Genomic DNA, 12,662 nt, shown 5'->3' on the forward strand with positions numbered 1-12,662 from the left:
TGGCATATCCTTGGGCAAGTCACACAGGCTCTTACTGATTCAAGAGTCTGGTGCTAAGTCCTGGAATGCAGGAGAGAATGGGCTCTTATAAAGAGTGCACTGATGGGGCAAAGGCTGTCTCCAAGTTTCTATGGTAACTATCTCTCGTCTCTAGGGGCGGAGGGGCTACTTAACAAAAAGCTGGTTGTCTCGTTACTGAACCCAGGTTTGGCTGCTCCCTATTCAGAAGCCAATAATTTGAGAGGCAAGTGTCAGTAGAAAGGAAAGGTGCTTTAACCAGAAGAGTGGGCAATCTGGGGAGAAGGTGGATTCATGTCCAGAGACCAACTCCAAAGATTCTGCTCAGCCATGACATTTTTTAACGGGAAACATGAGGGGGAAGAATCTCAGTGACTCATCGAGGCAGGAGGCTGGGTTCTGCATCATTCTGCATTGAGTGCAGACTGGCTGACTCTTCAGGTGTGATCTTGCCTGCGTGATCTGCCTGCAGGATTGCTAAAGAGGCAATTGCGGAGAGAGAGTTAGTCATCTTTTAACTGCTTAATTCTTTATTCTTACTTCTTTTTATCTAGGAAAAGACTCAACAGGTTAGAGCATAAGTCAGGAGTTCGTTTCAATTGCTCAATGAACTCACTCCTGTAATTAGGTTCTTTTAAGGAACAGAAATGGGCAAACAGGAAAGGGGCAAAATTGCTTTGCCTTTTTTTTTTAAATTTTAATTTAATATTGGAGTATAGTTGATTAGCAATGTTGTATTAATTTTAGGTACAGCAAAGTGATTCAGTTATACATATACATGTATCTGTTCCTTTTCAAATTCTTTTGCTATTTAGATTATTACAGACTATAGAGCAGAGTTCCCTGTGCTCTACAGTAGGTCCTTGTTGGTTATCTATTTTATATATACCAGTGTGTACACGTCAATCCCAATCTCCCAATCTATACCAGTGTGTACATGTCAATCCCAATCTCCCCACCTATCCCCCCAACCACCCTTCCCCACTGTTTTCAGTCTTAACAGAAATACTTGGAAAACCAAGCCTTTGAGAACTTCCCAGGCAGCAATGGACATCCTTAGCGACCACCTAACCAGTACATATGACCCCTACTCCAGTTACCAAAGGGAATCTGGGCGTTCTACTTTGAATATCCTTTCTAGAGTTGTTTCTAATTTTTCCAAGATTAAATTTAGGAATATGTCTAGGAAGCAGCTGGTCTCCACCCAACTACAGAAGAATAAACTCTCACTGACATTACAGGGTCGTGGCTACACCGTCATAAACTAAGTATTTTCCTACCTACCTTGATGATCAGGGTCACAGCAGTATATGGCCAGATCAGAAAGTGTAAACTCTGAAAATGGGGTTGGAGACAGAAAGTCCAATGTGTTGCTGGCCACTGTGGTGTCACTGCTCCCGATACAGGTGTAACCTGAATCCTCACTTGGGAGCCAGAAATCAGCTGAGAAGAGGCTTCAGGAGAGAGACTGCCCTGGCCCCGGAAGGTGGGTGAAGTGGGGCCTCGGCACTGCTCATCCCACCAGACAGGCTGGACCCTTGAGCTCCTGACTGGCACTGAAGGGCTTGGGTAAGTCCCTGCTGTAGTGTCTCAGTGGATACTTACGCGACCCGGGAAGTTAGGACAAGAGTTCTGGCGCTTGACGCTGAGGTGTGAGCACTTTGAGAGCGAGCATACTGAATGAGAGTGCCCTGCTTATTACTTCCTGTCAGCCCCTCACTGTTATCTGGCTCTGCCATATAAAGCTGATGCCTGGGCGCAGGAAGCTGAGAGCGGTCAGACAGCGTGGACCGAACATCCTGACCTATACCCCAGAACTCGAAGGACCCTGGCCTTCCCTGGGCTTCTCCAGGAGACCTGCGGGCCACACAGTGACCCCAACAGGCTTAGTCCTGCCTCAAGGTCCGGGCTGCTCCTCGCTCCAGGAAAAGGGAGTTCGCTCCAGGCGATGGAGGAGAGGGTCAAGGAGGCAGACTCTGCGTCCCTCCAAGGCAGCTGGCCCAAGCGTCCACCGGCCATCCCCTTCCCCGGCAGTCCCAGCCTGGTAGGGAGGGCGGGGCTCTGGATCGCTGAGAAGGGCTCGGGCCGGCGACCCCACGGTGGAGCAGTGTGTGCGGGGTCGGGGAGCCAGGCGGCGGGGAGGGAAGGCACGGGGGCCCACGGCAGGGGAGCCCACATCCCCGCACTGGTAAGCCCACCTCGCCAGACGCTGGCTTCCGGTCGTGAGCGCCACCCTCCCCGAGGCCCCGCCCCGCACCCACTGCCTGCTGGGATCTGTAGTTCGTGGGGGAGGGACAAACGCGGCCGGTGTGCGCGTTTGTGTCTGTGTGTTTGTGTGTCTGTGAGTGTGTTTCGAGGTCCGCTGTGGCGTCTCTGTCCTCCTGATCTCTCCCCCGAGGGCCCACTGGTCCCGGGCTTGGCGCAGGGATCGCAGGCCACCGCTCCCGAGGTCCCGCCCCGCGGCCCACTCTTGCTGGGATTTGTAGTTCGGGCCTGGGTGGGGCCGCAGGTCGGGGGTCCAACCTAGGCCCGGCGTGGTACCATCCTTATTCCTGCTTTTTCCCGCGTGCCCTGGATCTGGACAGTAGACATGGCGCGGTGTCGCAACTCCAGCCGAGCTCCCCCTGGCCCTTCCCCCGGTCCGCCGCCCCCGCGATGTGTATGCCGGCGCCTGGAGGACAAGACGCTAGATGCTAAACTGAGGCACGAAGATGGGCGCGCTCTGGCCGGGTAGGAAGGTGGGGAAAGCCAGAGTGAGGACTTGGCCTGGGAGGCCCAGCCCAGGCCTGCTGGGCAAGGCTGGACTAGGCGACAGTCCAGGGCCCTTTCAGTTCTTAAGAGTCTGCGTTCAATGGTGTCTCAAAATGATGACCAGACCCGCCCAGGACTGGCTGGACACATTAGAGAAGTAATTACCCTATAGAGCTGACAGATAACTTTTTTTTTTTTTTTTTTGCGGTACGCGGGCCTCTCACTGCTGTGGCCTCTCCCGCCGCGGAGCACAGGCTCCGGACGCGCAGGCCCAGCGGCCATGGCTCACGGGCACAGCCGCTCCACGGCATGCGGGATCCTCCCGGACCGGGGCACGAACCCGTGTCCCCTGCATCGGCAGGCGGACTCCCAACCACTGCGCCACCAGGGAAGCCCCCAGATAACATTTTTATTTGTCAAATTTAGCAACCCTACAGAAGGAGGCCAGGGAGGGAAGAGAACTCTTCTGACCACGAAAACCAAGAAATGGGACGACACTGGCTCACGGGTTTGCTTTGAGGATCAAGTTGGGGGGTGGGGGCTGTGTGTGGAGGGGGTGTTTTGTAAACGGTAAAGCCCCGGGCATGGGTGAGGTGTTATGTGAACTCTGAAGCACTGGAGAAAAGGTGCTGGGCCTTCAGGAGCCACACTTTAAAGGGGAAGTTACACTTACTGTAGTTAAGTAAGATGTCCCATTAGGAGAAGCTGGGTCGTAGGTCCGTGGAACCTCTCTATACAATTTTTTTAAGTGGGGTGCAAATGGGTCGAGCCAGGCCTTAACCATTTATAGGTTACAGAGCCCTTTCATTTGTTGACAGCCTTATTGAATGTGCAATTCAGTGTTCTTTAGTATATTCTCAGTTGGCAGTTGTCACCACAAACTAATTTGAGAACATTTTCATCACCCCCAAAAGAAACCTGTCCTGATTAGCAGTCACCCCCTAAAGTCCTCATCCCCTCGGACCCTAGGCAACCACTAATCTACATCCTGTTTCTACAGATTTGCCTATTCTGGACATTTCATATAAATGAAATCGTATGATATGTGGTCTTTTGTGTCTGGCTTCTTTCACTTAGCACGGTATTTTAAAAATTCAGGTTGTAGCATGTATCAGGACTCTGTACTATTTTTATAAATAAAACTTTTTTTTTAAAATTTTAAATCCCAGATTTAAGGATGAGCAGGGGTAGCCCCTTATGTGTGAAGGACTCAGAGCTGGTACTAGAGTTCAACGCCGAGAGCAGGATGGGCCTTGGGAGAGGAGGAGGGAGAGTGGTGATGTGCAGTGATAGTTGGCGGGGAGGCCGGGGGCCCTACCACCTTGCTCTGCATTTACTAAGGGAGTCCCGGAGCACGTTATGTTGACCCCACTTGGCCTCCATTTTCTCATCTGTAAAATGAGGACAATAAGAGGATCTACTTTAGAGGGCAAATGGGAGGATTAAATGAGAAAATCCTATGAAGGACAGTGCCTGGCACAGAGTGCCAACACTCAAAAGAGTGTTGGCTCTCATCATGAACGTACAATGGCGTGAGGACCAATGTGACCCTGGCCTTGAGGGGGTAAACATGTCCTCTTGCGTCCTCCCTGGGGACCAGTCCCTCCTGCCCCGGTCTCTCGGTACCCTCCCCGCCACCACAGTGCTCCACCAGAGCTTCTCCTGGCCCGCTCATTCATGCTGTGCTGGACAGTCCTATTTTCCCAACAGGTCACCAAGGAATTCTGGGGTGTCACCGTCCAGGACGCCTCTGAGCACCCAGCAGTGATTGAAAAGAAACTTTCTAATCATGAGCTTTATTCAGAAAATAGGGCCATCCAGACCCCCAGCTCTTCCTCAGAGAAGCTGAAATGATCTAGAAAAATTCACTGCAGATCAAATTTAAAGCCTAGCAGTGGGCTCTCCTGGTGGAGCAGTGGTTAAGAATCCACCTGCCAATGCAGGGGACACGGGTTCGAGTCGTGGTCTGGGAAGATCCCACATGCCGCAGAGCAACAAAGCCCGTGCGCCACAACTACTGAGCCTGTGCTCTAGAGCCCGCGAGCCACAACTACTGAAGCCCGCACACCTAGAGCCCATGCTCCACAACAAGAGAAGCCACCACAATGAGAAGCCCTTGCAGTGCAACAAAGAGCAGCCCCTGCTTGCCGCAACTAGAGAAAGCCTGCGCACAGCTACGAAGACCCAATGGAGCCAAAAATAAATAAAATAAATTCATTAAAAAAAGAAAAAGACTAGCAGCATCCTGAGTTAGTGCCTTCAAAGGAATATTCTGGGGGAGCTGTGATATTGGAATTTTCAGGTATTGCAACAGATCCCTGCCATCCCGCCACTGTCCCGCCCCGCCCAGGCTGAGGAAATGCAACAGGTCAGCCTGATCTGCCCCTCTGGATTGGAGTCAGAGGAGCCAGAAGGGACTCCTCGTCTAGTGCTCCATTTTACAGATGGGAAGCAGGCTCAGAGAGGGCCATATGGCAGGGTAGTTAGAGAAGCCAGGTTGGGAACTCACTTAGGGAGAATCCTTTGCAATTTCAGGAAATTCTTAGCCCCAGAAATCAGTCCATAGCCTGGGTCTATGGGCACAGAACCAGAAAGCTGGCCATCTTGGGCGGCTGCAGACCTTGGCCAGAGCCCAAGTAGCCAAAGCCTGGAAGTCAGACTCCGATGCCTTCCTCTCCTGGTTTATTTCAGCCAGATGTTTGTTTTAGAAGTAGGAGTTTATTAATAATAATGGTAATGGCAGCCTGCACGTGTCTAGGCCTTTATTCTTTTCAAAGAGGCTCCCATAGGTCATCTCATTGGATCCGCACAATCCCTCAGTGTAGGAGGGCTGGGGTAATTGTCCTTGCTTCACACGTGAGGAACCTGTGGTTCAGAAGGTTTAAGTGACTTTCACAAGGTGACAGAGGCTAGGGCATTGCTAGAATTTGAGGATTTTGCTCTCTGTTAATTAAGTAAAAAAAAAAAAAAAAATATATATATATATATATATTGGAGTGTCTCTTACCTGCTGAATGCTCTGCTGGGTGCTGGGGTCACAAGGACGACCTGATATGGTCCCTGGGCTGGAGGAGCTAACAGTGTGATAAGGAAGGTACACATGGCAGAGGAGAGAAAGGGGTGGTGAGGGAACTTTCTGGGGTAGTAGAAGTGTTTTATATCTTGGTAGGGATGTGGGTTGTATGGGTGTTTGCATATGTGAAGACTCATTCAAATGCACACTTACGATTTGTGATTTTCACTGTAAACTTTACTTTAAAAAGGCAGAAAATGGAAATGCTCTGCCTAGCATAGCATAGCATACACTATGCCTAGAAGGGTCTTGGTGGGGCTCAGCTGTCCAGAAGCGGGCCAGGTGTTGACAAGGTGGCCCATGGATATAATTCCATCTTTGCTTCCAGGGTATGGATGAAATGTTTTCCCACGGAGTCTGAAGACTCAGATGGCCCAGTGGCCTGATGCCCAGAGCACCCAGGGAGGACTAAGGAGGAAGTCAGGGATTACTGCACGTTTCGAGGAGGGATATTTAGGCTGAGTCTGTAGGTGACCAGTTGGTCAGAGGAGGGTGGACACGTGGGGCGGTTTCTAAGCATTACTCAGGAATGGAGTGTAGTCGCTCAGTGTTGCCCAGATGGAAAGGGGTAGAACCAGGCTTTGAATTGCTTACCTTACCCCAGGCCCCATCGGTGGGCCTTGGAGAAAGTCATGCTGGTTGGAATTTTCCAAGCTGCTTCCCAAAAAAGGAAAAGTCCTCTTACCACTGCATCAAGGGGCCAAGTCCTAATCCTGATGCCTCTTGTCAGCTGACATTTGCCGGGGTTTGCCTGCTGTGCAGGGCTCTCTCCATTCAGAAGCAAAAATGGAAGTGGGGACCACTTGCTGTCCTGTTCACTTCCGGAAGGCCTAGCCTCTGGGCGCAGACACTGGCTGGCCTGTTTTCCTCTGAATAAAGACAAGAAGGGTGGGACTTCCCTGGTGGTGCAGTGGTTAAGAATCTGCCTGCCCGAGGTATACCATGTTCTTGAACTGGAAGAATCAACATTGTGAAAATGACTCTACTACCCAGAGCAATCTACAGATTCAATGCAATCCCTATCCAACTACCACTGGCATTTTTCACAGAACTAGAACAAAAAATTTCACAATTTGTATGGAAACACAAAAGACCCCGAATAGCCAAAGCAATCTGGAGAACGAAAAACAGAGCTGGAGGAATCAGGCTCCCTGACTTCAGACTATACTACAAATAATCTACAGACTATGCTACAGTAATCAAGACAGTATGGTACTGGCACAAAAACAGAAAGATAGATCAATGGAACAGGATAGAAAGCCCAGAGATAAACCAATGCACATATGGTCACCTTATCTTTGATAAAGGAGGCAGGAATGTACAGTGGAGAAAGTACAGCCTCTTCAATAAGTGGTGCTGGGAAAACTGGACAGGGACATGTAAAAGTATGAGATTAGATCACTCCCTAACACCATACACAAAAATAAGCTCAAAATGGATTAAGACCTATATGTAAGGCCAGACACTATCAAACTCTTAGAGGAAAACATAGGCAGAACACTCTATGACATAAATCACAGCAAGATCCTTTTGGACCCACCTCCTAGAAAAATGGAAATAAAAACAAAAATAAACGAATGGGACCTAATGAAACTTCAAAGCTTTTGCACAGCAAAGGAAACCATAAACAAGACCAAAAGACAACCCTCAGAATGGGAGAAAATATTTGCAAATGAAGCAACTGACAAAGGATTAATCTCCAAAATTTATAAGCAGCTCATGCAGCTCAATATTAAAAAAACAAACAACCCAATCCAAAAATGGGCAGAAGACCTAAATAGACATTTCTCCAAAGAAGATATACAGATTGCCAACAAACACATGAAAGAATGCTCAACATCATTAATCATTAGAGAAATGCAAATCAAAACTACAATGAGATATCATCTCACACCAGTCAGAATGGCATCATCAAAAAATCTAGAAACAATAAATGCTGGAGAGGGTGTGGAGAAAAGGGAACAGTCTTGCACTGCTGGTGGGAATGTGAATTGGTACAGCCACTATGGAGAACAGTATGCAGGTTCCTTAAAAAACTACAAATAGAACTACCATATGACCCAGCAATCCCACTACTGGGCATATACCCTGAGAAAACAATAATTCAAAAAGAGTCATGTACCAAAATGTTCATTGCAGCTCTATTTACAATAGCCTGGAGATGGAAACAACCTAAGTGTCCATCATCGGATGAATGGATAAAGAAGATGTGGCACATATATACAATGGAATATTACTCAGCCATAAAAAGAAACGAAACTGAGCTATTTGTTATGAGGTGGATAGACCTAGAGTCTGTCATACAGAGTGAAGTAAGAAAGAGAAAGACAAATACCGTATGCTAACACATATATACGGAATTTAAGGAAAAAAAGTGTCATGAAGAACCTAGGGGTAAAACAGGAATAAAGACACAGACCTACTTGAGAATGGACTTGAGGATATGGGGAGGGGGAAGGGTAAGCTGTGACAAAGCAAGAGAGAGGCATGGACATATATACACTACGAAACGTAAGGTAGATAGCTAGTGGGAAGCAGCCGCATGGCACAGGGAGATCAGATCGATGCTTTGTGACTGCCTGGAGGGGTGGGATAGGGAGGGTGGGAGGGAGGGAGACGCAAGAGGGAAGGGATACGGGAACAGATGTATATGTATAACTGATTCACTTTGTTATAAAGCAGAAACTGACACACCATTGTGAAGCAATTATACTCCAATAAAGTTGTAAAAAAAAAAAAAAGAATCCGCCTGCCAATGCAGGGGACATGGGTTTGATCCCTGGTCTGGGAAGATCCCACATGCCGCGGAGCAACTAAGCCCGTGTGCCACAACTAGTGAAGCCCATGCGCCTAGAGCCCATGCTCCGCAACAAGAGAAGCCACTGCAATGAGAAGCATGTGCACCGCAAGGAAGAGTAGCCCCTGCTCACCACAGCTATGGCTCACCACAACTAGACAAAGCCGGTGTGCAGCAACGAAGACCCAATGCAGCCAAAAAAAAATAAAAATAAAGATTAAAAAAAAAAAAAAAAAAACGACGAGAAGGGTGAGGAGTTCCAGTTCTAGCACCGGCTTTGAGGCCAGACCACCCTAGATTAGAATCCTGGCTCTGCTACTGAACTAGCAGTGGGACCCTGGACAAGTTACCTACCCTCTCTGAGCCTCCGGGAGACTTCATCTATTAAGCGGCATAGTGACAAATAGTTGTGAAGACTGAACGAGGTCACGTTTAAAGCATTTGAGTACATAGTAAGCACTCAAGGAAGAGTAGCTGTTACAGCTTAATCCCGGCCAAAAATCTTAACAGTTGAGCGGGTTGTGAGCACTGCCTTGCTCTCGCCAAGTTTACCCAGAGTACTGTTGTTAGTTTCCCGAATACCCGCCCCACTTCTAGGTTCGTTTCAGAGCCAAGTCTACCCCATGGCGGGGGTGGCGGGGTTGGGGGGAGCGGGAGACGACTATTGCGAGGGGCGGGCTCAGCAGCGCCCCCAGCCAGCTCAGGCCCCTCCCTCTGATTCACCCTGGGCGGCTTTTAGTCGCTCACGTCGGGGGCGGGGGCGGGGAGGGCAGGGCAGGGCAGGGCGGCAGAGACAGTGGCCGGAGCAAGCCAGCAGGGCGCAGGCAGGCAAGTAGCGCTTGGGGTCTGACCACCCGGCGCCTGGGCTCCCCCTGTAGGGGTCGGAGGGGCTCAGCTGGTCGCGGGCCCCCTGCCCTGCGCGCCCGGCTCCCCCTTCTTCTCCTAGGGGCGCAGCCGCGTGTCTAGTCAGGTCTCCTCGCTTCCCGTAGGGAGGGGCGGGAGGGGGTGAGCCAGTGCTAAAGCAATGCTTTATTTTCCTCCATTTGGGACAAGTTGAGCGTACCTGCTGGGGAGACCGGAGAGGGAGGAAAAATGAGTCTGTTAAAAAACAACTTTTAGAGTCCGGTTACCAGATAATGTAATTAACAACGTTAGTTACTGTTAGAGTTCCAAGGCGCTAGGGAGTCCTAGACTCTTTTAACTGACCTGCTCTTTTGTTTCGCTGTTAGTTTGCAAACGTCTCCCCCCCACCCCGCACCCACCCCGTGGTGATGGGGCCACCTTTTTAGCCAGGTGAGGCTCCAGTGTGGAGAGAGAACAGGGACTCCCATTCATCCTTGCTCGTGCCCTGCGGAGTCCAGAGCCCTAGAGCCACCCGGGTTTTGCACCAGTGCAGACCAGAGTCGACGAACCTCGCTGGGGCCGGGTGGGGGCGGGGCGAGGAGAGGTGATCTGGGGTTTAACTTTCCATCCCTTCCCTCTGCTAAACCGTGAAGCGAGAGGCAAGGGGCATTGCTTCGGGAGGTGCTGGGGTCCCCTGGTACATTCTGTGTTGGCAAGAGAAAGCCATGTAGGTTTATTGAGCGTCTAGAGTTTGCTCCTTATTTATACCATTTCATTTAATCTGCACTTTTGTCTTCATGCCCCTCTTACAGTTAGGACACAGGGAGGCTCCAGGAAGTTAAGTCACTTGCAGGAGGAAGCAGAGCCAGTAAGTAGCCAAACTATCCAACTCCTTCCATTCCACCACGTGACCCGCCCAGCCTCTGGCTCTCGTGAGGACAAGACCCTCTTTTTAAGGCCATGGAGACTCTCAGGTGCCAGCTAGCGTTTGTGTTCTTTGAAGAAGACATTCAACTTATCTTGTTCTGGTCCAGAAATTCTGACACATGCATTGATTGGGTTCCACTGCTGTCCCCGGGGTGGGGCCTGACCCTGAAGGCTGAGCCTTATGTCTAACTGGCCTGTTGATCAACCCTGGGCCAGGCCTGGCCTGTGTCCAGGACAGGTGGGCCAGAGTTCTGGACTCGGCTGCATCCTCTTGCACGGATTCCGCAGGGCGTGGAAGCTTCCCTTGCTCTGTCTTGTGCTCCCTGTGTGATCACAAGCAAGTCGCTTGTGCTCTCAGGGCCTCCATATCCTCCTCTGGAAGGCGGACGAGCGAGTTGGACCAGACTAGCTCCAGGGCCTTATGATGTGATGGAGGCAAGATGGCCCCTGGGTTGAGCCAGAACCAGGCTTATTTTTATTGCTGTCCCTCAGAGCACCCTGGGCGGAGACTGTGTGACAGTCAACATCTGGTGAATGAGAAGCTGAGCAAGGGTAGATTTGAGAGGCATCCAGCATGCGGGACACAGCAAAGAATGTTTTCCCGGCCTCAGCCACTCCCAGGGTACTGAGCTTTAACAACAGCAACAAAAAAATCAAATGTGTGCATTCAGGCAAGGAGAAAGGCAAGTCGAGAAGGAGGAAAAAGTGGTGCGGAGCCAGTGACCCTACCCAGGAAATGTGACTAACCCAGCAGAGGCTGGGGCCAGGCACACGTGCCTGCCTCAAGCTGGTGAGTGGGGAGCGTAGGCAGCCTTGGCTTTCCTGTGGTTTCCCTCGCAGGTCCCAGACTCAGAGCTGCCAGCCCTGGCTTGCAGCCGGTGGAGGCCACTGTGATGGGACTCCAAGCTGGCGTGGGCCTCCACCTCCCTATGGGGGTCTCTGAGGAGCCAGCCTGGCCGCACTCCCTGCCAGCCCCCAATGTCGATCTCCTCCATCAGGGACCGCCTGCCCTCCCAGCACAGTGTACCCTTTCCTACCGAGGACAGGGCCTCGGCGCCAGCTGGGGACGGAGCCCAGGGGTGGGGTCGATGGGTGGGAATATCAGGAGATAGCAGAGGGAAGGGAGAGCCTGCGGTGTGGGGTGGGGGGCTGGCTGGAAGGAAGCAGAGCCTGAAAAGCAGAAGTGGGAGGAAGCGGAGCTGCACGGAGAGGTGAAAGTGGAGGGAGGCTGAGGGAGGCTCGGCGTGGGGTGGGCTGGCCGGGACCCTCTTAGGTGGGCAGGCGAGGGCAGAAACAGAGGCTCACGTTTCTGGAAGCCGCTTTGTCCAGGACGGGTGTGCCCCACCTGCCGTCCTTTCCCGTCACTGGAACCTCAGCTGCCGGGGCAACGGGTGGATTGGGCTCAGCATACGGATAAGGAACTCCTGGGCCGGGGCTTGTCCTGGCTTGTGGTGCCCAGCCTCCTGACAGAGGCCACCACACTGAGTGACCGGACACCTGAAGGTCCTCAGCCAGCCTGGAGGTGCATTCAGATGTGAGGATACTTGTTCCTAAGACAGGATGGTGGCGTGATGGTAGATAGGTGGGCTGGAATGGCTGGGGGTGGTGGGCAGGCCTCACATTTGAATTTAAACTGTGTGGCACGGTCCATTTTTTTTTCTGACCAGGATCGAAGCCGTGCCCCGTGCAGTGGAAGCGTGGAGTCTTAACCACCGGTGGCACGGTCCATTATTTTGCAAATTCAAGAAGACCCCAGCCCACGGTCCAGCCAGCTGCCTGGGGTAGGGTAGGGGTGGGTGAGGGAGGCGAAGGTGGAGCCAGGAAAGGGTAGGAGTCCTGCTTGGTGTCAAGGGAGAGAGCACTGGCCAAGGAGTTTCCAGGCGAGGCCTCTGGACCCAGCAGCTCCTGCAGATGTCCAGGTTCCAGGCTGGGAGGAGCTGGTGTCATTTCAAGTGCTGACACTCACCCCTGACTCTTTCTAGGGGAGAAGGGTAGGGGCTGTTGCATTTCACACCTAAGGGCAAACCGGGACTGTGTGGTGAAGGGACCTGTTGGGAATCAGTGAACTCGGGATCTGAGGAGGGCACAGATAGCGGGGAGGACCTGTCATTCTGACAGCTGGCAAGCACTCTGCATAACTGACCCCCCACTTCACAGTGTGTCCTCAAAGGCCGGCTGTTTCCTGATTCAGGACCTTGGGACAGCCAGCACGGCAAACATCCTACCCCTAGCCTCTGCTTTCTGCCTCCAGGG

General features: G+C 51.5%; 1 protein-coding gene across 4 annotated transcripts in view; it reads left to right on the plus strand.

The window, feature by feature from the left end:
- The window catches only part of CAPG (capping actin protein, gelsolin like), an 89,477-nt gene that overhangs the window by 64,584 nt on the left and 12,231 nt on the right, over positions 1-12,662 (plus strand). Inside the window, exon 1 of one of the 4 annotated variants that reach the window (XM_060117618.1) lies at positions 10,287-10,350. The exons of 1 other annotated variant lie outside the window; for it this stretch is intronic. Coding sequence is in view for 1 of the 3 variants with exons in the window: in XM_060117617.1 (XP_059973600.1) it covers positions 10,443-10,456 (14 nt within the window). In the remaining 2 variants the exon portion in view is untranslated. Of the gene's footprint in view, positions 1-10,286; positions 10,351-10,416; positions 10,457-11,091; positions 11,200-12,662 lie in introns of those variants that run through there. 2 more of the 4 variants (XM_060117617.1, XM_060117619.1) reach the window with 2 other exon arrangements.

This window comes from Mesoplodon densirostris, chromosome 14 (assembly GCF_025265405.1).
Source record: "Mesoplodon densirostris isolate mMesDen1 chromosome 14, mMesDen1 primary haplotype, whole genome shotgun sequence".
Lineage (NCBI taxonomy): Eukaryota > Metazoa > Chordata > Mammalia > Artiodactyla > Ziphiidae > Mesoplodon > Mesoplodon densirostris.